General features: G+C 33.8%; 1 protein-coding gene across 2 annotated transcripts; it reads right to left on the bottom strand.

Annotated features, from left to right (window-relative positions):
• On the bottom strand, positions 1–26,989 carry LOC148306957 (uncharacterized). Of its 2 annotated transcripts, none has more exons than XR_015837916.1 (7): positions 23,296–23,864; positions 21,759–21,821; positions 19,986–20,108; positions 18,702–18,921; positions 17,979–18,214; positions 16,958–17,027; positions 1–109 (listed from the first exon to the last, which is right to left on the bottom strand). XR_015837916.1 is itself a non-coding variant. In XM_088264116.1 (7 exons), exons 2-6 carry the CDS (start codon positions 23,734–23,736, stop codon positions 18,021–18,023), a joined length of 1,041 nt encoding a protein of 346 aa, XP_088120242.1. In that variant the 5' UTR covers positions 23,737–24,259; positions 26,923–26,989; the 3' UTR covers positions 16,240–17,027; positions 17,979–18,020. The 2 variants fall into 2 exon arrangements, 1 of the variants encoding a protein (XP_088120242.1); XM_088264116.1 differs by lacking the exon at positions 1–109 and adding an exon at positions 26,923–26,989 and having other exon boundaries at positions 16,240–17,027; positions 23,296–24,259.

Genomic DNA, 26,989 nt, shown 5'->3' with positions numbered 1-26,989 from the left:
GGCAGTTCTCGTCAGAACTTCGGGACGCGGATCTGACTTGGGAGGATGCAAGGGAGCTGGCAGCCGACAGAAAAGCCTGGAGACAGTTTGTGGACTCCATATGCTCCACCTAGGGAGCGGATATGGTTTAATAATACAGTCTTGATAAAGAAGCGGTTAGCTTTGAAACCGGTAGACATTATAATTAAGTAATAATAAAATATTTACAGTGATTTGAAAACAAAATTACATTTTAATTATAAAATGAAAAATCACTAAGTTAGTGCTTCAAGTATAAATTATGAGAATATACATTTAAAAAAAAAAAATACACTTTGGCAATCGGGTATAGGTGATGGATATCTATCTGTAGATGGCACAACAGTGAGGAAACTGTTCATCGAATGTGATATAAAATATGACTAAGTATTTTTTACATTCAATGGTTTAGTAAATACTAGAGGTTTAACGAATGGGTAACTGTTACTTTATGATCTCAGCTTGAGATGAAACAAGTATCGTTTATTTTTTTATATGAAAAAAGATGTAAGTCTGAGCATACCAGGGCTTATGACCTGGCGTTTGGCTGGCTTGGGTGATCATTTTATATACTTGTATGATGTCCACCATTCAGTTCAATATTCAACATACATATTGCATTAATTTTTGAAACTTGTATATATGTATATGCAATAGTCTTGGATCTCTTTCACATGTGGGTAATAATTTAATATATTTGGAAGTTCAGTTGAGAAATTTGTGAAGTATATATATAATATGTAGATTACTCCATTGTATTCATTACATTATTTGGTTAATATTTTTTTCTGGTGATGTTTTTGATATCAAATAGTCAAATTAATTAGGAGGAAATACTCAATATGCAACTGAATTTGTGCACTGACTGCAAAACAAAAGCTTTTCTCAATCCAACATAGATGGCTGATGTGAACTCATATGTACTGTGTCATAAGATTGATCAATATATCTAAGAGTTTAGAAATTTCTGAGTAGTGTGATAGTCAATCATGGATAGAATGGTGAATGTTACATGCGTGTAAAAAGATCACTTAACCAGCCTATGACGGGTAATAAGCCCAGTAAATACCTAGACTTCCTTATTCTTCTTCATCTACGTTGAGATGACGAAAATGTAAAATTAACTTCTAAGTGAAAAAAATCCAGATTTGTGAAGTATTCGGACACACTCAAAATGTGAATTATTTCACTCTTCACATGGCTATTTGATATAAAATATATGATGAATATAAGTATCTAAAAATTGTGAATATATATTCGATAGGATATGTGATAAATGTGTTTATTGTTACATTATGCGATGATGAAAAAAAAATACAGCAAAAAATACGCAAGTCACAAATAATCTTTATAACATTTGTATAGCGACTCTAAAATATTTTTATTGATATATTGAAATGCAAAAATATACATGCAATTATCAAAATGAATCTGAAAAAAGGATTGAATGATTTTGGATGTGTATTGAGTACCTACCGCTAAAGGCGTCTTGTTGACAAATTACAAGTTTTTGAGTTGTTTTCCGAGTTTGTTACAACCAGATGTGTATATTTTTACAAATGAAATAACAACCATTGAATGGTGAAGATTTTCAAAGTCGCAGTGCCAGTATGCTAATCCGAACGCACAATAATCCGAAACGCTCTAAAAATTTGAACGATTTCGCGTCTCAGTTGATACCAGTTAAAAAAATTCCACCTTTTGAAGCCGTGAAAGCTTTTAACACAGCCATCAACTGGGCTGAACAAGTCATCCATAACACTGAGGAATTTATGGTTTTGAGATGCGTGATTTATCCCTTGAACACCAGTAAGGTTTATTGGTTCAAAAGAAAATATGATTTTTTCAAGCTACAATAAAAATGTTAATTTTTTTGATTATTCATTCAGTACCTAAATAAATACCTATGTCCGCCTCCGTAGTGTAATGGTCAGCACGCAAGGCTACCATGCTGGAGGTCCCGGATTCGATTTCCAAGAGGATCAAAATAAATATTAGTGATTTTTCAGTATAATATTTATTTAATATGACCCTGGACTGGTACCTGAAGCGGAAGGCCGATCACCTTTCCTTCGTGTATTTAACGATAAAGATACCACTGCTTCTATACAATGCAGTGCCCTATGCACGATTGGGTGCAGATAAGGGAAGACCTAAATAAAAATATAAAATATAGCATTTTCATAAACAGAAATTTCCTTTTCTTCTCATATTTTTCTCAAAACAATCAGTATCCCGAAACATTCCCTAATCCGAATGACCCGCTGCGCGATTTACGTTCGAATTAGCAAGCTGGCACTGTATATTGAAGAACATCGGAAACTAAATTTTGAGCAACTGTAAAAACTTACTGATGTTTGATGGTTGGTATTTAGATTTGGGTACTTTTAATTTGTCGCGTGTTAAATTTTAACACAGAAATCAGAAAATACTTGGTTATTAATTTATTACAAATTTAAGTTTTGTACTACATATCTTGGTAGAACTGCATTTCATGAAATAAAATAACAAGTATATAGTTTTTTCCACATATCGCTCACTCCTTCCAAGAACGTCATAAATCAAAAATCATCAATTTTCAGTTGTGCATGTTTTCGGAATGCCCAGAAAATGTACTATATCCCAGCAAAAAGTATATATTTAGCATATTTTTAACTTAATATTTACCTGCTACAGGGCAGTAAGCGTTGTTTTTACATTTTAAAGAAAAGGTATTGTTTAATTATTTTTTTTAAATATATTAAATATTTTTCAAATGGAGAAATAACCTTCAGGTTTTACCTAAAAAGTTCAATAAGTGGTTTGATATCTATTTTTAATACATTGTATTATGTTTTTTAACATTAAAAACGTTTTCCTGAAAAATCAAGTTTTTTGATTTATGATGTTCTTGAAAGGAGTGAGCGATATGTTTTATTTGGCCAGTGACCAGGTTTCCTTGTTACCGACATCACCAGTCTGATAACGAATCTGGTAACTGGTCAAATAAAATGGATGGAAAAAACTATAAAGTTGTGATTTGATTTTACATTACAAATTTCTCAGTAAAGATAAAGATTGGAATGATATCAGTTTGTTGTATGAAGTGCCAATTTAACAGGGTGGGGTTTTTTTATTAACAGAAACGTACAAAAGAAATGAGAGAAAGCCTTTTAGTTCAGTTTACACGTCTTAAATAGTTTGCCGCAAGCAAACCTTATTGTATACATTCCAGCCGCCTTACATACTTATTGCCATAACACTAAGACCAATGACTTAGCTATTCTTAGTCTTATATTCTATCGGGTCTAATTTCCTAGCCGCAGCCGATAAGAGCGGCGGAACCTCCCATTTGTGGATGAAAAAATTCCCTGTTAAATGAATTTAGTGAGTTGTTTAATGAATTTTGTGACTTCTTCAACAAATTTTGTGACTTCTTCAATGAATTATGTGAATTGATCAAAGAATTTTGTCCCTAGTTCAATTAACTTTGACTTATTCAATAAATTTTTTGCTTGTTTAATGAATTTTTTCCCTTGTTCAATGAATTTCTTGACTCGTTCAATGAATGTTGTGAGTTGTTTAATGAATTCTGTGACTTGTTCAATTAATTTTGTGAGTTTCAATGAATTTCTTGACTCGTTCAATGAATTTTGTAACTTGTTTAATGAATTTTGACCCATGTTCAATGAACTTTGTCAGTGTTTTAATGAATTTTGACCCTTCAATGAATTTTTTCACTCATTCAATGAATTTTGTAACTTGTTCAATGAATTTTGTCCCTCATACAATAATTTCATGACTCATTCAATAAATTTTGTTTGTTGTTCAATGAATCACCATATTTTGTTTGCTGCTATTTTATTTTGATGCAAATAAGCTAATATGTATATGCAAAATGCACCCTCTCCGACTATCCTCAAGAAATGTCTAATCCGTTACTATAATTCCTAACTATCCATCACATTATCCCTATTTGGATTGCCCCCCTCCATTTCTATTCTCTATCCTACTTTCTATACCTTACTTATTATATTTCCAAATTGCAGTCGTGTAATTATATTGAATTTGTATAATCATTATTATTAAAATAAATTGTGTAAAGGCTCTATAGTGCAAGTTCAACGACAAATCAACAAAAAACAGCTCAAATTGGGCTATCCATTGAAAAAAATTGCACTATTAACTGATCTCATTATTCTATCTATCAAACAAATTGCGCTTTTCACAGACCAAATTGTGATATCCATGAAATAAATTAGACTATTCAATTACGAATTTGTGTTATCCATTACAAATTGCGCTTTTCACTGATCAAATTGTCCTATCTATTAAATAAATTGGTTATTCACTGATCAAATTGTGCTATGCATTAAATAAATTAGCAGTTCACTGATCTAGTTGTTCTACCCATTAAAACCTGCATTATTCACTGATCAAAGGGTGCTATACATTAAGAATCGGGCTATTCACTGATCAATTTGAGCTATACATCAAACAAACTGACTATTCACTGATCAAATTGTGATATCCATTAAGCAAATCGAGCTATTGACTGATCAAATTGTGCTATCCATTAAACAAATTGGCTATCCATTGATCAAATTGTGCTATCCATTAAACAAATTGGCTATTCACTGATCAAATTGTGCTATCCATTGAACATGTTGGCTATTCACTGATCAAATTGTGCTATCCATTAAAGAAGTTGGCCATTCACTGATCAAATTAAGCTATCCATTAAACAAATTGGCTATCCACTGATCAAATTGTGCTATCCATTAAACATGTTGGCTATTCACTGACCAAATGGTACTATCCATTGAACAAATCGGCTTATTCATCAATAGATTGTGTAATTCAATAAAAAATGGGAGCGTCTATCGCTCTTACCGCCGCAGCTAGCATTCAGACCTTTAGGCTTATATTACACTAAATCTAACAAATCGAGGCTCCTGATAGGATATTACAGACACTCCCTGCCCAGCGCGATATGATCATGTGCATCATTCTTAAATTTAACTTAAACATACCCTACGTAAATATAAATACTTAACATATTACAAAAAATACAAGTCACATACGTAATATTGCTAGATGTACATAGAATAATATAGAGATAAGCACTTTCCACTTTGCGAATCTTATAAGTAAACATTTAGATTTCTTCGTTTGTTTTATATAAGTAAAATAATACACGTTTGAGCCAGGGTATAGAAAAATACTGGTTATATATCGAGAAGAAAAATAAAAATGCTAATATTTTTAATGCTTTTTATGAAGTGCTGAATTTGTGGCTAATTCTTTAGATATGATTCCAGCTATCTGTGAAATTATGATGTATTATCTGAGCTGCAGAAATCAAGTTCAGTTGAACTTTCGTGGAACAAACTTATAAGAAAAATTCTCCCAAAATGAATACTTTTACCGAATTTAGTCATTTAAGGATATCCGCATATCGCTAACTCCTTTCAAGGACGTCATAAATAAAAAATTGTCAATTTTCAGTTGTGCATATTTTCGGAATGCCCAGAAAATGTACTTTATCTCAGCAAAAGCAGCATATTTTAAAGTTAATATTTACCCGCTACAGGGCAGAAAGTGTTGTTTTTGTATTTTGGAAAAAAGGTATTGTTTATTTTTTTTTTTAAATTTAAAAAGAAAATTCCAAGTAGAGAAAAAACCTTCAGGTTTTACCTAAAAAGATATGTTGCACACTAAAAAGTTCAATAAGTGGCTTGATATTTATTTTTAATACATTGAATTATATTTTTAAACTTTAAAAACGTTTTCCTGAAAAATCAAGTTTTTTTATTTATGACGTTCTTGAAAGGAATGAGCAATGTATTTATCCTTGGGAAGCCATTAAAAGAAGGATCAAAAGCAGAGTAATTGCGTTTAAAATGCAATTTATTCTACAAATGAATAGAAAATCGATACATGACAGTATTAGAAATGAAGATATTAGAAAGGAATGCACGGCTAAGTTGGGAATTATTGAATATTATTGAATTGCATTGCTGTGTTTATTGATAGGCGCCGTGGCGTAGTTGGGTAGACGTTCGAGTGCGAAACTGGCGTCGCGGGTTCGATTCCCGCAAATTGCAAAATGAATTCAAGAAAGATTTATTTTCAATTCATCTGGGTGTTTGTGATGTACTTTTCACATTTACCTTCCCTATCCTTACTATCCTACCTTTAGACAAGCATCTAAAATAGAGGCTTTATTGACTGGGAGAACTTTACAAATTAGAGTTTGTTCTACGTAAGTTTCAACATATCTATGTGTCTTATACTGTTATCAAGTCGTTTTAAATTTCACACAACTATTTTCAATACTACTGCGTCATCATCAGACACGATGACAGCTGATTTATAACTAACCCCCCCTCCCACTTTATTACTCCTTCCATCGCCTCCTTCACTTAAACTTAATAGCACTGTTTTATTCAAAAGATGAAAATTTGTCATAATCGTAAGCCTGATAGTGATGCAGCTATACCGAAATTAGTTGAAGAAAATGTAAAATTTCAAAACAGCGGTTTGAAACGGTGCATTTTTTGATAATTTAAACCAATGCTTCCCAATTAGCCATGATGCCAGTTTACACAACGCATCGAAACACGTGTCACAATAGATTTAAAGGAATAGTGGTATTAACCAAGTAAAACTTAAATTAAAAATGGATAGATTTTATTACAATGTGACTGCCGAATCAATTAATGAAATTTTTAGTTCTATTTTTAAAAAATACCACACGAATGTGAAGTGGTTTAATAGATTTTTACTGTCATTAGAACTATGTTTTGATGGAAATAAATATATAAAAAAAAACAACAAAAAAACAGATTAAACTTTTTGTTTATCATTTTCGCAAGTGGTATGCAGGAAAAAACTAATTGGGAACAGCTGATTTAAATCATAAAGATCAAAATATGCGCTTTACGAGGAGAGTAGAAATATGAGAAGATAAGGTGGCAAACGAGATACATACAGAAACACCATATTGAGAGGTCACTGGAATCCCGAGTATTTGAGACCAGACTAGACTGCCCAGAAAACTTGATAACTTTTTATGTCATCTTCAGTTAAATTGTTGATACATATATTTATGATTAAAATTAACACATTCACGGTTTAGAGGAGATGACCGCAATAGCCGCCACCCGAATAACATTTTGTATGGAAAATACGGTAACAACAGGTAAAACACTTAAACAATTAAACAGTTAGCAGTCTCTATATGAAATATTTCTATATAAATCAAAGTCACAGGTTTGTGAATTACAGAAAACATAAATATGTATTTTTTTTAAATAACACTCATTTTTTACCACTTGAGTGTTATATTGTTACAAATAGTTTCGGAAGCTACAGATGCTTCCATCTATGGGTTGGAATATAAACATTATATGTCCGTCTCCGTAGTGTAATGGTCAGTACGCTCGGCCACCGTTCTGTAGGTCCCGGGTTCGATTCCCAAAGGGGGGAAAATAAATATAAGTGATTTTTTCACTGTTATATTTATTCAATATTACCCCGGACTGGTACCTGAAGCGGAGGGCTGATCACCTTTCCTTCATGCGTAAACGATCAAGATAACACTGCGTTTATATGACGCAGTGCCCTATGCACCATTGGGGTGCGGATAAGGGTTTTATTTATTATTTTATTATTATGTTAATATTCATTTATATTATACTCTGAGTTTATATTCGAACCCCTGGATGGAAGCATTTGGTTGGAATATAAACATCATATGTTTATATTTATTTATATTATACACCCAGTTTATATTCAAACACGTGGATGGAAGCATTTACAGCTTCCGAAACTAGTCTTAACGATATAATACTCAAGTGGTAAACTGAACAAGTGTTTTATTTATAATTGAATCATGTCTCACCACAAAGTGAATGCCGAAACAGTAAATAACATACAAAATAAAATATGAGATACTTCTATACGAAAAAAAGTATCCGCAAACGTGTTAATATTAATTACAAAAAAATATGTTTATCAATGCACTCAATCACATTTAAGATATCAGATAACATTATTTAACAATTTCAACGTATTTCGACTGAAAGACATACAGTATAACCCATCTTAACGCAGGGTAAAGTTGTCCCGACTTCGTAGTGTAATGGTTGCGCATTTAGCTACAGATTGGAATTAGGTTCGTATGATTAGTATACAACCCTAATTAGTATACTAAATAGGGTCCGCCTCCGTAGTGTAATGGTCAGCACGCTCGGCTACCGTTCTGGAGGCCCCGGGTTCGATTCCCAAGGGGGGTAAAATAAATGTAAGTGATTTTTTTCACTGTAATATTTATTCAATATTACCATGGACTGATACCTGAAGCGGAGGGCTGATCACCTTTCCTTCATGTGTAAACGATCAAGATAACACTGCGTTTATATGACACAGTGCCCTATGCACCATTGGGGTGCGGATAAGGGTTTAAAAAAAAAATAATAAAAAATAGGGTCGGAGTTGATGAAAAAACCGTACGCCAACAATGTGTTAAGATACGATAAGCAAAAAAGAATTATATTTTTTTTAAATCCTGAATTGATTTTCATAAAAAGAAAACCTATATGCAAATTTTTATTTTATTTCAGTAAATAGTTTCTATTTTTTTCTGTGTAAATGGGGAGTTTACTGCACAGTAAATACCCAAACATCTGGATGCAGTGTGGCGTCAGGTCATACTGTAGTTTGAAAAAGTTACAAATGGCAGCGTTGTCAAAGGCGTACGGTGCAGTCAGTAAAATTTCCGCTGTAATTCTTGCACGATTCTTGCCATCAGTTCTCTCGAATTCAAAGACATGGTATTCACAGAGATATGTCATAAAGCGAGCGACTACAAAGCGAATGTCCGTATGTAGGGGTAAGCCTGAAGAGTAAAAATTTCGAAAAATACGGCTCTCATAAAAAACGAATCAACACTAAATTTAAATATATTCAAAAATATTAATGAATGGTACGATGCATGAAAATTTTGAAATATCTAAATAGTATATGACTAAAAATAAATAATACTTTGTGTATTTATAGTTAAATTATTTGTGCAATTATTACTTCAGTGATAGATGTATCTTCCCCGCAAATATTTTATAACTTTGTGTGAGTTTAACAGTGACTTTTGCAGAGCGAAACAGCTATCACCAACTTTAAATAAGGTTTTTTTTTAAATTTTAATTTCAAACTAATTTTTAAAATTCTTTCCGAAAATGGGGCATTTATTTTGTGACCCGACAAATTTGTTTTTAAGGGCAATTTGACTGCTGTCATTAAATTAAACAAATAAAAACAATGTGTGGAAAATATATGACTACATTTGTGATAACCTGATATAGAAATTTATTTAAATTCAAAGAAATTTTTTACACCTTCAACAATGAAAAAAAAATTCACAAATTCTTCAAAAATGTCTGAATTTTCTCATATATAATTAGCAATAAACAGCCTCTGCATTTAAACCTTTAACCTTTCCGGGAGTATGGACGTAAATGAACGTCGGGGTGAATTTTCCTTAAAGGAGTATCGACGTTAATGAACGCCGAAATCCGTCCTTCAGTTAGTATTATGTAACTTGCATAGCAATGACATCTGTGGATATTTGTGTGTAATTTTGTCATAATTGAAAAATATAAAATTGAAGTTTTTAAAAAAAAAAAATTTCAACATTATTTCTATCTTCATAATACATCGATTTAATAAAAAAAAATTTTTTTTCATGTAAAAAGAACCCCAGAAAAAGTCGGACATCAATTTTTTTACTCCCGGAAAGATCAACTAACCGTCACATGCAGAATAGCTATAACAAAAAACAAAATAATTAAATGGTAAATGAACAGTCATATTTGAATACGTTTTATATGATAATATTAGGATAATACTGTATCCGAGCTTAAATTTATTATTTTTTAATATGTACCTTAAAGTAATAATAATACTTACAAATTACAATATTAAATAACTTACGACATAGATTTTTTTGTATTTTTCCTGTTTATAATTAAATACAATATAAATATTTATAACACAATTTAGCAATATTTAATATCGACTATGAATAATTTCAACAAAAGCACACTTAGATTTAGTGATTACGAGTAGAATTAAAAGTAACTTAACCATTATATTTTTAATTATATATTAAATAATTTTCAATGCCTTACAGTGTATTTATCCATTTAGCAATCACTTCATGAGATAAATTAAAATATATAAATCATGAAGCCGGGACAATGTTTCATCATGACGCATTTGCAAATACATAATACAACTATACACAAATAATATGTATATTTTTTTAATACTCTTATAACGAATGAATAACAAAAGCTGTCGGCAGGGTCTTGCCAACAAATTATTGAAAAACAGTCAATTCCCAATTCGGAATACTAGTTTTCATATTTTTACATACCTCGCCTTATTAATTTTTAATTAAAAAAAAAGAGAAATATTTGTGTTTTCATTATTTACATAAATATTTCGATTTCATACTATCTCTGTGAGCCTAAGCGGCTCATTATTAGAAATAGGTATCAAGTTGTGGTAGAGTGGATTCGAACCGAGAAACTCTGAGTCCGCGACACTTACCACGGGACCACAACACGATACAAGTAAACCATTTAAAAGTAAACAGTCTGGTTGGACAAACATTTCGTACAGTTTTGATTCTTCTCTCAAAAATCATGAATTTATTAAATATTTTGTATTAGTTTCAAAGTAAAAATATGATTTATTTTTTAATTTCCATGTCAACAAAAAAATAAATAATTTGTATGGTACTAGCGTGGTACTGTTTTATTTGTTGAAACTCAATATCGGACAGCCTAAATATAAAGTCAATAATTAAATATGGCGGGATAAGAAGTTATTGTTTTAAAAGCAAAATAAATAAAGTATTACAAAACGTTTGGGAAACACGTGAAGCAGAAAAAGTTGTCATTTTGCGCCATTTTCTTTTGTTATTCACTCGTTGTTTTGTGCAATTCAAAGCGAATAAAGTTTAGATTTAAAAATAAATAATGAATAAATAAACAAAAGGAATGTAGGAAAAGAGGAACGGGAACTAGAATGTCTGAATGAATTCAGACACTTGAGATCTAAGATAGGACTACAAATGATTAAGTCTTAAAATGCAACGATAACTAGAATTATCATAAAAAGCAAATTTGTAAATACGAAGTTGACCCCTATGATGAGCTGGCTTCAAACACAACATGGCCCTCATCAAGAGGAACTCCACAATGAGATAATACGGCCTTGCACAATCTCATATATGAAGTGATATCAATAATATTGCATGTATTATATGCGATAGTGAGCTGGCCTTGATAGTGAGCTGGCCTTGATTGTGAGGTGGCCTCGATCGTGAGGGTATCTCTATTGTGAGGGATCTCTATTGTGAGGTAACCTCGATTACAAGGGGATCTCGATTATGAGGTAACCTCAATTACGAGGGGATCTCGATTATGAGGCAACCTCAATTGTAAGGGGACCTCGATCGTGAGGGGACCTTATTCGTGAGGTCACCTCGATTTTGAGGGGACCTCGATTACGAGATGACATCATGAAAGTGGAAGTATCGCAACCAATTGTAATAAATAAACCACATTCACGCAACAAGGTCCAAGCGAATGGCATTTTTATTTTAAATTTGAAAAACTTAATGAAAAACTTAACAATTCTTTACATAGGAAGCAAATTTCAATGGCTTACATCTAATTATTATCGCGTAACTATCGTTAGAGTACATTCACAAAAGCTTACAAATTAAACTGAATTACTTTTGTGGACTATATCATTATTATTATTATTATACAGTAGAGTCCGAAAAACTCGGCATTCGATAAACCGGCGGTCCAGACTGGCCACACTCTGGCATTTCATTATTTTTTTTTTTAAACCCTCATCCGCACCCGATGGTGCACAGGGCACTGCATCATATAAAAGCAATGTTGTCTTGATCATTAACACATGAAGGAAAGGTGATCAGCCCTCCGCTTCAGGTACCAGTCCAGGGTAGTGTTGAATAAATATCAGAGTGAAAAAATCACTTATATTCATTTGACCCCCCCCTGGGAATCGAACCCGGGACCTCCGGGACGGTAGCCGAGCGTGCGACCATTACACCATGGAGACAGCTTTATACCTTTATAAAATGTTTTCTGAGGTCTGTCTCATCAGGTAAATTACTGTGCACTTATTTTCATTTTCACAAAGTAAAAACTAATAAATAAAATGTAGCAAATGAAGTACATACTTTTCCTTTGTGTGAGGCTATTTTGGGAAATTTATTCTCTGTTGAATTCTCAAACAATAAAAAAGAGTATAGTAACATATATGACATTACACTCCTGGTTATAAACTTTTTTTTTAACCACGTTCCCGATAACCCAGCATTTTCACAAAATACGGCCACCCTTCAGTCCACACTAGGCCCAGTTATCCGGACTCTACTGCATCTTGTATCCAATACGTTTATTGTTTTGTCAGATCGCGTCCGCTATCCAAGGCAGTTTTTTTTCTATCCATTCTATCTTATATTAGGCTTGCCAGACGTCTCAGTTTGATCGGGACAGTCCCGGTCTTTAAACAAAATGCCGGTGTCGTGGTTTGATTCACGTCCCGGTAAAAATCAAATTTGATTACAGATGACAAAAAAAGTCTAAAAATAATTAACTGTGAAGGATTTTTAAGGTAAATTATATTGTCATTTATTTCACTGTACTGTATGCTGGACGCATTCCAGTTGAACATCTCAGAAATCTGGCAAGCTTGTCTAATCATCATTATACTAAATGAAAAATCGGCCTCAGTGTGCAACCATTTGTCTAAGAAAAATTACGTAAAAATAGATACATTAACACCAGTATCGATAATGTATCGGTTGCAGTGAAAAATCGGACAATCTGTTGTGAAAAACACATAACTGTTGCGAAACATACATTAACTGTTGTGTAACATACATTAACTGTTGTGAATCATACATTAACTGTTGTGAAACAAACATTAAATGTTCCAAATATAAATTAATTATTGCGAAATGGACATAACACGGGTATAAGACGTCTTGCGTCTTGTTAATTTTGATAACAATTAGGAAAAACAGCGTAACTTTCAATACGTTGCATAATTTCTGAGAGACGGTTCACATACGGCTACGTGATCAACTACAAATTGTCGACAGAAACCATATACATATATATCAGTCATGCGTCGTTCACGCGAGGACAATTGCACCGCCAATCTAAAATCTATTTTTAAAAAAACAAACACATATATGACAGCTAAGTTTGATGCCATTAGTAAATTATTTTAAGGTCGATGAGGTGTGGGCAGAGGACAGATCTCCTGGCTCGGAATATACGAGATTGGACGGGGATCAGGACCGTTGAGGCGCTGTTTAGAGTTGCCCGAGACAAGGACTCTCAAGTGATAGTCGATGTCAGGGAGACCAGACATGACATGCACAGAAGAAGAGTAAATCATTATAATAACAAAAAAATATCGAAGTGTATTAAAGTAGAGTCTTGAGTATGTAATTTTATGATTCTGCTAATTTATATTAAAAATATCTGTCGATAGATGCCAGTTAGGCATGCGTTGGACTGTCCCGAAACTGTCTAGCAGTATGCATTAACGAAAGGCCGATAGAGAAGGCGATTCGGCACAAAAAGTAGCCTCACTGGATTGTCTCCATAAATATGAGGTCAATTGCTTGCCTTGACGGAATGGTGGAATTGAAAGGTTTACTTCATTAGGAAAATAGTAGATTAAAAAATATGTATATAAATATCCATAGTTTTAAAGACCAAAATTTTAACAAATAAAAATAATATAACAACATCATAATTAAAAATTGCATTTTTTGTGCAGTTTATTATGCGCGATTTTGGGTGATAAGACTAAACTCAACTGAATTCACTGCATTGTTTAAAAAAATATGAGGCCAATGCCTTGTCTTGATGGAAAGGCGGAGCAATTGTCTTGCGTAAACGAGGCGTTGTGTTTCACAACATAAGTAGATGTATCTGGAAAATTTAAAGAGCCATTTTTTTGTAAAATGCTAGCTCGACTGTCTCCACGTATGGTCGTTGCGACCAATAAACAATGATTGCCAAGAGAAATAAAACATTTGCAACGCTTTACTTTACATTTTCTCATCTCTAATTCAATCAGTATCGATGTCAATAACACTACCGGCCTACAGCCACAGATATGGTAATTTTTTCTGGTCCTAAACCGACGATACAGTGTTGTACTTTCGTAACAAACGGTGGAATAAACAACTCTACCTCTATTAACGTACCACATACGCGCGATGAAATAATAGTTCTCATAAAAATAGTCCAATTTATATTGCTTAATTCTCAAGTAAAAAAAAAACAACTTAGAAAAAACCCAGAGGTGAGGAGTTTAAAACACTCATGGCTTGCAAATTTTCGCTTTAAATATGCAATTTATCAGAATATTGACTAAATCACCCAAACGAAAAGGGCTAGGATTTAAATTTTTTGTCTGGCACCCCCCTATTGCAATTTCTCATCGAAGGAGCAAATAAAAAGGCTAGAATGTTTCCTTGTCGAAAGAGGGAAGAGATAAATAAACATTACTTAATCTCAGCACTTTTTTCTGTTTTTCCACCCTCTAAAAGACTTCAAGGGCGCCCACACTGAGAAAGACTGATCTAGTCAATGCTGGGTTAATATAATGCAGTGCCCCATACACAATTGAAAAAAAAAACAAAGCAAAAATTGATGTAGCACTTTTTGACAAATTTGTTTACTGTGCGGATCTAACGGACCCGTTTCAAAGTTAATTCTGTATTTATTGAAACTCTTAATATAATATGGAGATAAAAATATATAACGTACACGAGGATTATAAGTAAAGAAGGTGCCATACTTTATATAAGGGTCCATTGGACCCAGAACGGTAGTTATCAATGGTTTTTATTTCCGGCAAACTGAGGGTTAATTTCGAGTTTAACTTCATTTGCGAATGTGAAAAATTGGTAATCTGAGGGCCTTTTTTTGTAAATTATTTACTCCAATCCATACACAACTATGTATAGGGCATTGCTTTGGATCGATGCGGTGTTAACAAGATCGTCAATTACGTAAATGCATCAGTGCGTTCCAGGTCCTCGGAATTGGGGGTAGAATACATTTTGATAAAACATGGTTCCGAAATAATCTTTAAATATTTTTAGATTTAAAAAATGAGATCACCATTATCAATACTGATGTTACAGTTCGAAATAAGTATAAAAAACGTGTCAACTTTTGTAAATTGTTACAAAATTAAGTTTCAATTTTAAGAATGATAATTACACATTTTTGGTATACAAATAATTGACAATTGAAAGGTTTGCTTAGTCAGGATAATTAATATTAAATTAATATTAAATTAATTAAACTTAATATTAAATTAAAAAATGCGCATATAAATAAATATCCATAGTTTTCAAGACAGAAATTTTTATGGATAAAAATAATTGAAACATCGCAATTAAAAGTGCATTTTTTTGTGCAGTGTGTTATGCGTGATTTTAAGTTACATGACCAATTATGAAGCCGAATTTAAGAGTGAAAATAAGATTTGACGAATCACATGGCCACTTGCGTACACGGATTGCCCGATCTGACTCAATCAGACATCTCTCTTATTGATCTGAAAGCGACCATTCCAACATTTGGACACGACTACTGTGCCACGTCATGATAAACGAAAGGGCGCAAAAACGTGCCGAACGTTGCGCAAACGTTAGAGGTGGCCATTTGCTGGATATAATTATTCACACCGAAGCAAAATGAATTGTATAAATTACAATTTTGAAGATTTTTAGAGTAATTACGATGAACAAATCATTCATGAACTAAATTCAACATATATATATTTTGCATTTATTCATAAATAATTCATATTCTTTATATAATTATTTGTAACCCTTATCCGCCCCCAATGGTGTATAGGGCACTGCGATGTATAAAAGCAGTGTTTCTTGATCGTTAAATACACAAAGGAAAGGTGATTAGCCCTGCAGTTCAGGTACCAGTCCAGGGTAATGTTACATAAATATCAAAGTGAAAATTCACTTATATTTATTCTGACCCTTCCATAAATGGAATCCAGTACCTCCAGCAAGGTACCTTAACACGCTAACCACTACACTATGGAGGCGGAGAAAATGCTTGACATGCATTTGATGTAAAAATGTTTTATTTTTATTTTCAATATTTATCATGGAATTTCGAAGTTTTTCATTTAACAGAAGACTCGTCAGGTTGTCATATTGACTGTTCAAATGGGGGATTTAGGGATTTAGAGGGATTTTAAGCTATGTGTATCAAGGGCTGAAACCTTTTACGTTTTTAGCTATGTGTATTCAATAATCATTTTGTAATCATAGGCACTTTTAGCATTAACAATCAAATCCAATAGAAAAATCCCTAAAAAAAACAACATCAAAACATGCTGAATTGTCTATATTTGATTTGCACTCAGCTTATTAAAATAATGCATTCATATTACAGCAAATGGACTTCTCTAGTTTTGTTTCTACACCCCCCCTCAAAATAGTCATTCTGGATTGATATCGAACACACAAACAAATCATTCATATATCGCATTTTTTTTCCTAACAAATGTGTAATATTTCAAGCACTGTTAAAAATTGACATAGAACATGTATTGTCGTAGTTATTTAGTGACGGATCAATTGACGCTTGAGCAAAGTAATATGATTTTATTACCGTCAAATGATCGGAATAAGGCCCCTCTCCTTGAATCGAATCCAGGAGTGGCCGGAAATGAATATACAGCTATCTTCACACGTATTTTCAGTCATTTTGACCGACTAAAATTAGATGCATCAGAAACCGTACCCCAATGATTGTGAATATGGAGAATAATTTAAAGGAATGTGAATACATACTATGATAAAGTGATGACATAGTGTAAGAACATGCAGTTCCAAATTTTTTCAAAGATTCTTCAACTGAAATCTGAAAAGAAATAAGGGATGATAACATTAGAAATTTATATTTCTGCCATGACGGTTATTATGTGTAATTTGGAACTAAGCACCTCTAATAAAAAAAAATGGTGCTATTTTAAAAACAGCATGAGATATAAAAATTTTGAAAAAAATCTACATATGATGGACTGGAAATTAAAGAGGTTCGTGTAATATTGTTTCGATTAACTCCGCAGTTTAAATGGTAACATAATGAATGATCTATGGTTTCCACCCATGTGATTAAATTAAAACAATGATTCTTTCATTCTTACTCGATAAAATTTTGCATCTAGTATCGGGAGATGAGATTTTGTCTAGTAACGATAACGATCAAACAAGGACAACATAATGAATGATCTAGAACCACAAAGAAATCCAATCCCATATGATTCAGTCAAAACAATGATTCCTTCATTCTTACTTGGTGATTTTATGCGTCTAGTATCGGGTGATGAGATTTTGTCTAAGGATAACATAATGAAAGATCTAGAACCACAAAGAAATCCAATCCCATATGATTCAGTCAAAACAATGATTCCTTCATTCTTACTCGGTGATTTTATGCGTCTAGTATCGGGTGATGAGATTTTGTCTAAGGATAACATAATGAAAGATCTAGAACCACAAGGAAATCCAATCCCATATGATTCAGTCAAAACAATGATTCCTTCATTCTTACTCGGTGATTTTATGCGTCTAGTATCGGGTGATGAGATTTTGTCTAAGGATAACATAATGAAAGATCTAGAACCACAAAGAAATCCAATCACATATGATTCAGTCAAAACAATGATTCCTTCATTCTTACTCGGTGATTTTATGCGTCTAGTATCGGGTGATGAGATTTTGTCTAAGGATAACATAATGAAAGATCTAGAACCACAAAGAAATCCAATCCCATATGATTCAGTTAAAACAACGATTCCTTCATTCTTACTCGGTGATATTATGCGTCTAGTATCGGGTGATGAGATGTTTTCTAGTAGATGTAGGAGTTCATGAGAGGCATCTTGGCGTCGGGCATGTAGCAGGCGCTGGGGCCCGGCGGGGGCCCGTAGGCGAGGGCGGGGTGGTAGGGGTAGCCCTCCCGGGGGGCCGCCTGCAGCACCACGTACGGGAAGCCGGGCGGCATGGCCTGCGCGTAGCCGGGGCACGTGGTGTACAGTCCGGTGGCTGAAAGGCAAAGAAAAACATTGTAGTGTTTATTTTTTTCACTCTAATAGAGGGGGGAATTGAAGTCCAATATTTAACTCTAATATTATTTCAATTTTTTTTTAACCACCTAACGTCCAAGTGACTCTGAAATCTAGCTACGGCTTATGCAACACCGTTTATCATGTCCTTACTCAGGCTTCAACTTTATAAGTTTCATAACCTATGCCTACTTGTGAGTGGATTTACTCTTTATGTTTAAAGTTACTATAATTTCATGTAATTTGTGAGTGAAAATTCTAGGCAAAAACACTCGCAATATTTATTCAATGGACTTTATTAATTTTTTTATTACCCTGGACTGGTACCCGAAGCGGAGGACTAATCACCCTTTTTCATGTATTAATGATCAAGATAACACTGCATTCCACCGATGGTTTGAACAAATGAGTAAAGAAAGCACAGCATAACTAAATTACGAGTTGAAAAACTTGTATATCATAATTACCGTCGTATCCCGGTATGCCCTGCGGGTAGGCCACGGGCAGCATGTACTGCGGGGCGACCATGCCCTGCGGCTGGTGCGCCTGCGCGTGCTGGTACACGGCGTGCGGGGGGCGCGGCGCCGGCGGGTAGCGCGGGGGGGGCGCCCCGTTGCCCGTCTCGGGCGTGGCGGCCGCGCTGCCGCGGGGGGACCCCGAGTGCCCCGCCTGGGGAGGGTGACCAGCCTGAGGAGGAGGAGGAAATTAAATACGTCAGTGATAGCTGACACCAAGTTTTTGCAAAAGACTTCCATCGTTCAGGTCTGAATAAAAACTTTTTATTCTTTATTTAGACCTGAATGATGGAAGTTTAGCTTCTGAAACTAGTAGTCTTAAATAAAACTCAAGTGGTATAAAAACAAGTGTTTTCTTTAATCATTGTAACATGTCTTACCACAAAGTTAATGCCGAAACAATTAATAAAATATTATAAACAACATTTTGAGTGTGTCTAAATACTTGTTTTAGATTATAGGAGTTATTTTTCATATATAATTTTTTGACACCTCACCAATAGATGTCGCTAGTGAAGTTCTAGTGATTCAAGAACAATGTATCAAAATTGGTTCATATACATATGTATGTATATGTATATAGAACTTCCAAGAATTTGAGTAGTGTGGTTGTCAATAATGTTTTTTTTTCTATTTAAACTGTACACATTTTTTTTATATTTTTTTTTACTTCCGTCGGCAACAATTTAAAAATGTATGGAACTATATATGTATTGAAATGTTCTACTCCCATATTTATTGTTAATTCTTGGGACCGTCAAACCTTCGTTTGGGTAAATTGCGTATGTATGGTTGTGTACTAAAAGATTTCTATATTTTTTCCTAGTTTGTTGTTCAACGATGATACTCATCCACAATATTCCATGTACCGGAAGTAACTTTATATGTTTATATGTCGAATTTGGATTGTCCCTTTGATTGTATATATAACTGGGTACAACTAACTAACTAACTAAGGGGTAGGCAGAGAGAATAGAGCGCCACACCACTCTGTCCTTGCAAACATTCTTCGCCTCTTCCACGTTCATGCATCTCCTCATACATACCCGCCGATTGTTACGACTCCTAACCTGACCACTTTCAAGTATTTAGCATACCTGACTAATTGGCTAACTGGGTACAATTTTTTTAAATTATGGAATATGGTACAATGGTGAATGTTGACTTCCATATTTTTATGATATATAAGATGATATAAGTAAGATTACAGGGATTGTATTGAGGGTTGGAATATACCTGCTGGACTGGCATGGCTGGCGGCATGGGGTAGGCCGCTATGCACAGAGGAGCCTTGTGCGGGGGCAGGTAGTAGGGCTCCCCCCCCATCACGGGGGACAGCTCCGGAGAGTACAGGGGCACCTGGAACAGTACAAACAGATTATAATTACAATTTACTAACACAAACAATAGCCACTCGGGATTCTTACTACCCAAGCCCTGCCACATCAAATACAGGTCAAATCTGTTTGTAGCGAATACCGAATTAACAAAATTACCAGTATAACGAATCTGCAATTCGTCCCCGGAAAACGTCCATATAAGATGTACTGAACCAAAATTCAATGTAGCGAAGCTGATCTCAGAATAATGAACTTTTTTTCAAAATTTTAAAATGATGTTACAATTTATTTTAAAACATGAAGTCCAAAAGAAGATTTTTTTCATAAAAAATTAAAAACCTATTTGAACATGCTTTTTAATTCACTTTTCTTTTATTGCTTATAAATTTCTTTTTTCCAATAAAGTCTCACTGTTTGAAAATCATAATTTCATTTCTGTTGTGTCCTGTAGTAGGTAGGTACTTATATTGTATTGATCACTGGCTGGAAGATCGGGTGTAGTGTAACAGTAATAACTAATTTTAATTTTCTGATAAGAGTGGGTATAATGTAGCGATAAAATAAATTAAAAATGTGTCATATCCTATACATCCAGTGTAATGAATTTTCATTATGGCAAAAATATTTTTTTGGTTCCGTGAAGTTCGTAATACCGAGATATGACCTGTATTGGATTTTTTTATAAAGTATATAGTTTTTTCTGTACACTATGTATTCTCTAGTTCTTTGGACACGTTGCGTGTGGCAATGAAGATAGCCTGGAACGACTGGTTGTGATTGGTATACCGCCTGGAGGGGAAGAGAGGGAGAGGACGATCCCCCACACGATGGACCGATCAAGTTAAGGCAGCAGCAGGCACCTCGGTGGTTGGAGCGCTACGTGCAGCGCAGTCAAGGGATAACTGGAGAAGAGTCATTGCTTTCACAAGGGTCACAACCCTTAGTAATGAGGAATAAGACGGAGAAGGGAGTTTTTAATACAGATTAGTTTCAAGTAAGAAGCTGTTTGCTCCGAAACTGATAAGTCGTTAACTGGAAAGTAAACTGATGGAATGTTTGGTAATTTATGGATTGAAAACAGTTTCAAATGTCAGTAATATGAAAAATTGTCTAAAAAAAAAGGGGCTAAACCAAGGGTGGCCAACCCGCGGCCCGCGGATTTCCACTTGCGGCCCGCGGACCAAATCACACATTTTTACCTTCAGTGTACACAAAACCACCAAAAGAACATTAAATTGTGCGTAGTTCGTATCATATCCCATATATGAGAGTATTTTACTATCCTGATAATTTCAAGATCCATAATGGCGTCAAGTAGTAAAGACGTTGGACTAAAGAAGAGAAGAGTAACAGAAGAACTGAGAAGTTTTTAAGACAGATAAACTATAAACTATTTTTTCGTGGAATTTAAAACTAAGCAAACATGCTAACAAAGCAACATCTATCATGTTGGCTTTGAATAATAAAATAAATTTTGTTTTAGGACCCGGTAGGAAATCTCATTTATAAAATCTGGCCTGGCTTGTGAAAATGTTAGCCACCTATGGACTAAACCATGCTAATGTAAGAAATCTTTCCAAGGCATTTGACCGGGATTGAAGGAATTGGCAGATGACACATGACGATCGCCCTATTTGCGGAGGGCAATAGTAAAAATGATCTTACTAACCTGTTTTCTGACGGCTTGCGCGATCCTGAGCCTTCCCATGGGAGAAAACATTATACCTCCATACTGCAAATAAATATATGTTTTAAATTTGGTATTTAATTCAGTATTGCAACATACATAAAAACCATTGGTTTATTAAATATGTACACTATATCGTGGGTGTACTGGCAAAAAACATTAACTCAAAAATATGCATTTTCGACTTAATGATACAGTATTATAAAGTTTTCAACGTTCTATCAACTGGTAAAATACACTAAGTAGTTTGAAATGTTATATTTATGTGGTTTTAAAAGTAAATTCAACTTTAAGTTTAACTATTACCACTCTGTAGGCCAGACATTCTGGCCCGTATGATTCTAGTAGGCAGCTCAGTGGGCCACAATGTCTGGCCCGGCGCAGGTATAACTTATTTCTATCACTGATTTCTCTATCACCCAAGTATATTCTACCAAAAAATATTTTGAATAAATACAGTTAATCTTAATTAACATGGTCATACGAATTACCAGACAGGGTGTCCCAAAATTAGGGAACCAAAATATTTATTTTAATGGCAGAAAAATGTCCCTTTTTTTATCATAGTAGCTGGTCAGTTATGAGAATAAATGGTCAGAGTGGAAAGGGCTAATAGCAAGTATTTTATTAATGCTAAAAGCTTTAAATAATAGGGATTTTCAAACAGAGATTTTAGAGTTAACGTATTTTGTCAGTATACCCACGATATTATTATATATTGGCAAAACCTTAGTATCAAAATCCTTATTATATTAAATTTATTATTATGAATAAACTAAAACCATAATTTACTTATATTTTATTTATTGTTTCGGCATTTACTTTGTGGTAAGACATGATTGTAAAAGAAAAACACTTGTTTTTTACTATTTGAGTTTATTTTGTTATAACAACTAGTTTTGGAAGCTATATTTACACCTGAAGATGGAAGCAAAGCTTCCGAAACTAGTCGTTAAAATAGAATAAACTAAAGTGGTAAAAATAAGTGTTTTTCTTAAACAATTTCTTCGTGTCTTACCACGAAGTGATTGCCGAAACAATAAATGAAATATATAAGTAAATTATGGCTTTAGTTTTATCATAATAATAAATCAATATATTTAAGATTTTTAAACTAAAGTTTTGCCAGTATATATTAATATTGTGGGTTTTCTTTTACAATTACTTATATTTTGGTGTCATACAATTGAGAAATTATGTACTTTTAAAAATCGGAGTAAAATCCGCCTCCGTGGTGTAATGGTCAGCGTGTTTAGCTACCGTGCTGGAGGTCCTGGGTTCGATTCCCAGGGGGGCGAAAATAAATATAAGTGATTTTACACTGCAATATTTATTTTATATTACCCTGGACTGGTTCCTGAAGCGCAAGAATGATCACCTTGCCTTCATGTAAGTAGTGATCAAGATAACACTGCGTTAATTCCATGCAGTGCCCTATGCACCATTGGGTGCGGATAGGGGTTATAAGTAATAATATATATATGTAACATCATGATTAACATGTTTAACGATATCGTACCTGTTTGACGATGGCTTTCGCCTCCTTGGGGTTTGCGAATGTCACAAACCCGTAACATTTGGAAGTGCCCGCCCTGTCGTAGATGATTTTAGCGGCGGTGATTTGCGAAAAGGAGGAGAAGAACCTCCACAGTTCCTCATCGGCAGTCTTGGCGGAGAATCCCCCCACGAATATGCGGTTCGGGATGACGGTGCCGAATTTGGGTGCGTTGTACGAATCGTCGGAGTTCTCCGCCTTGTCGTCCAACACGCCATTGGTTTTGGGTTCCGGCTCTTTGGCCTCTTCCGGCTTTTCCAGTTTGGGCAACTCCATCAGCGGTTTGGAAGGCTTGTTCGGGACGACAATGCCATTCGGTATTCTAGAGGAATGCTTTCTGTCTTCGATGATTCTCGAGCTGTTAGGGGTTTCGCATTTGGTAAAGTGCTTTTCTTTGGTGATCATTTTGAAAGTATCCGAGCAAACGTCGATACTGTATTAGGTTAGAACAATGTGTATGTGTATTTCAACAGTCAACAAACTTGTTCCTTAAATGTATACTTAAATAAATCCTTTTGTCAACATACGCATATAACAATGATAAATATGTTCAGTCGCGGGACAGTCCCAGTTTCAACATGGCAACAATTTATTTTTCAAATATAACAGGCTAACTTGTATTATTGTCTATGGAATATATATGGCTACTTGTCTTTGGTTTCGTCGATAATCCTTAAAACGATGTAACAATATCTGCACAACCTTTTGTACAATAATTTAACAGATGGTCGACATCTACATGTTTACATTAGCTGTCGTTTATACTTCATGATCTATGGATCATTGTTGTGAATATGTAATAATATTATCTTTTCTTTATTGAATGCGGCACCTCATGGTTGTGACTTTTAGAATATTTTATATAAATTTATTTCTCAAAATAGAGGCATTTTTTTAAACTTTATTAGGTGCTTTTCTTGTTAGGCAGCTGAAAAAAAAAACACAAATTGTTATTAACACACTAAGGACAGGAAATTTTATTTATTGTTTCGGCATTAACTTTGTGGTAAGACATGTTACAATGATTAAAGAAAACTTCGTTTTTTTCCACTTGAGTTTATTATATACTACATGTTTCAGAAGTTAAACTTCCATCATTCAGGTCTGTATAATAACATATTATTATACAGACCTGAATGATGGAAGTTTAACTTCTGAAACATGTAGTGTAAAATAAAACTCAAGTGGTAAAAAACGAAGTGTTTTCTTTAATCATTAAGGACAGGAAAGGTATTTCTACCCGTTCGGTCAATTGATGCTTAAGGATGGGAAAAGTATTTTTACTTTCTGCGCTGGCCTAATTTAAGGGAAGAATATAAGGAATTATTTAATGTTTTTATATGAATATTATATACCAATATATACCAATATACCATATACCAATCTCTTTGGTAAGGTCTTAACTATATCGCTCACTCCTTTCAAGAACGTCATAAATCAAAAACTTTTTCAGGAGAACGTTTTTAAAGTTTAAAAATATAATACAATGTATTAAAAATAAATATCAAGCCACTTATTGCACTTTTTACTGTACAACAGATCTTTTTAGGTAAAACCTTAAGGTTTTTTCTCTATTGGAAAAATGTTTTGTATTTAAAAAAAAATAATTAAACAATACCTTTTCTTTAAAATTTAAAAACAAAATGTTCTGCCCTGTAGCTGGTAAATATTAAGTTAAAAATATGCCTCTTTTGCTGGGATATAGTACATTTTCTGGGCATTCCGAAAACATGCACAACTGAAAATTGACGATGTTTGATTTATGACGTTCTTGAAAGAGTGAGCGATATGTTCACAATTATAAAATCCTGTTGCCAGCGGTCCGCAGGTGTAAAAAACAACAGTCCGAAATATGTTAACACATTGTTTGCGGGAAACACTTGAAAGTGTCTTTTACATACTGTTGGTAGAGAGTGGGAGATGCTTATAAGCGTTCTATTTACTTACTTTTGGTAGAGCGCAAGAGACGCCAAAAAATATTGTACAGATAGGAATTGGGTGTTGCAGTTACTTGTGATTAGTATACTGAGGGTCGGGCGGCAGACTGACTGAGTATAATTAGGGTCGAAGTTGATGAAAAAACCGCCCAGCAACAATGATTGAGGAAAGAATGCTAAAACAAATATATGAGGCGGATGCAGTCTGAAATAGGAGCAGAGGAAGACCGAGGAAATCTTGGCATGATCTACTGTTTCAAATACTTGATATGGTCAGGGCAGAAGTCTAAATGATCGGCGGGTATGTTTGAGACCATAAATATGGAAGAGGCAAAGAATGTTTGCAAATACAGAATAGTTTGGCATTCTATTCTTTCTTCCTACCACTGTAAAAGAGCGGTGTGATGGTTAGTCAGTCAAAGATAATAATAATAAAGCATCCCTTTTTATGAAGAGTAATATAAAATCTAATATTTCTCTTGGCTATAAATGTGGGTAAAAAATTTAATTTAGTAATCTAAACGCAGTCATGTATACTCCTGAATGAGAAAAAACTCCTGTTGAATTTTTTGTAATGCCTTCAGAATAAAAATATTACATCCACCATTAATAATTTAAAATGAATTGCACCATTGAAAGCAATAATGCAACAGTTTTCATATAAATTTATTTATAAAATTTAAAAAAAAAATTAAAAAAATATCTTCCACCTTCATAACTAAAAAGGCATATCGACATAATCGAATTTCAAAGGAAATTGACACTTCACTTCCTTATAATATAACAAATGTTCTTACAAAATTGCTTGGCGAAAAAGTCGGACACAAGGCTATTATTTATGTATGGTGGTTGATCACATGACAACGAATATTTATTTTTAAATGCACTTACTTCTGAAACGGGATAAGTTTTATACATCGGTTATTTTTGCTCTTTGATCTTTCGTTTTCTAAGACTAAAGTCTAAACAAGACATACAATATCCTTAAATGAAAAAAATACTTTTCGATAATAGATAAAAACTGCAGAAATGTAAGAACGTGTGGCTAAAATCGATAAATGAAGTATGAATGTTTCGATATCTGCGTTTCAACTATCACAAACTGCAAAATAAAATATTACCCACGGCAATATTTACATGAACAAACCAAAATCTTAAAGGAACGAACGTTATTTCACAATAATTACAATCTTAAAAACCAAGTAATTTACACATATTTTTCAGTTTAAAAATCACACTAAGTGGCGAAAACTGCATATAGGCGCATTCGCAACATCTACCAACAAAATGGTTTTCGTTTGCATTTCAACGCAAAATTTACACCACAAATTCAGTCATTGTAACCTACTGAACCAACGAAATGGCGATTCATGACTTAAACTATTGCATTTTGTTTAGAAATAACGATACTTGTGATAATTCTAGGCGATCTTTTTCGTTGGCAAATTTTCGCTATCAAGTGCAAAATGTTTTCCCATGTTTTCACCCCAAATTCAACGCGAGTATTTTGTTTGATTTTGACACAATAAAGGAGATATTATACTTTGAACACTTATTAGAACGTCCGAGAACGGAATAATACATAAGTTTTAAGTTAAAAAGGAATATATGGACTTACAATTACAATAATAATATAACTGCTACTTCTACATACCACTATAAATAGTATTCGAGCTGAACTGCCATTCTGCCATAGATTCAGTACAAACGCGAAAAAAAAA

This window comes from Brachycentrus maculatus, unplaced genomic scaffold, assembly GCF_059751285.1.
Source record: "Brachycentrus maculatus isolate JH-2025_06_01 unplaced genomic scaffold, ASM5975128v1 h1tg000216l, whole genome shotgun sequence".
In the NCBI taxonomy this organism is placed as follows: Eukaryota; Metazoa; Arthropoda; class Insecta; order Trichoptera; family Brachycentridae; genus Brachycentrus; species Brachycentrus maculatus.
Note: the sequence above shows the minus strand (reverse complement) of the source record. Positions and strands in the feature narration are given on the sequence as shown.

Excerpts from the sequence above, each read along its gene's own strand:
- LOC148306957 (XM_088264116.1), bottom strand. The coding sequence starts at position 23,736 with ATGATCACCAAAGAAAAGCACTTTACCAAATGCGAAACCCCTAACAGC. Across the intron at positions 20,109-21,758 it reads CGCAAGCCGTCAGAAAACAG|GTGCCCCTGTACTCTCCGGA; the intron begins GTTAGTAAGATC and ends GTACTGTTCCAG. Across the intron at positions 18,215-18,701 it reads GGGCATACCGGGATACGACG|CCACCGGACTGTACACCACG; the intron begins GTAATTATGATA and ends TTTGCCTTTCAG.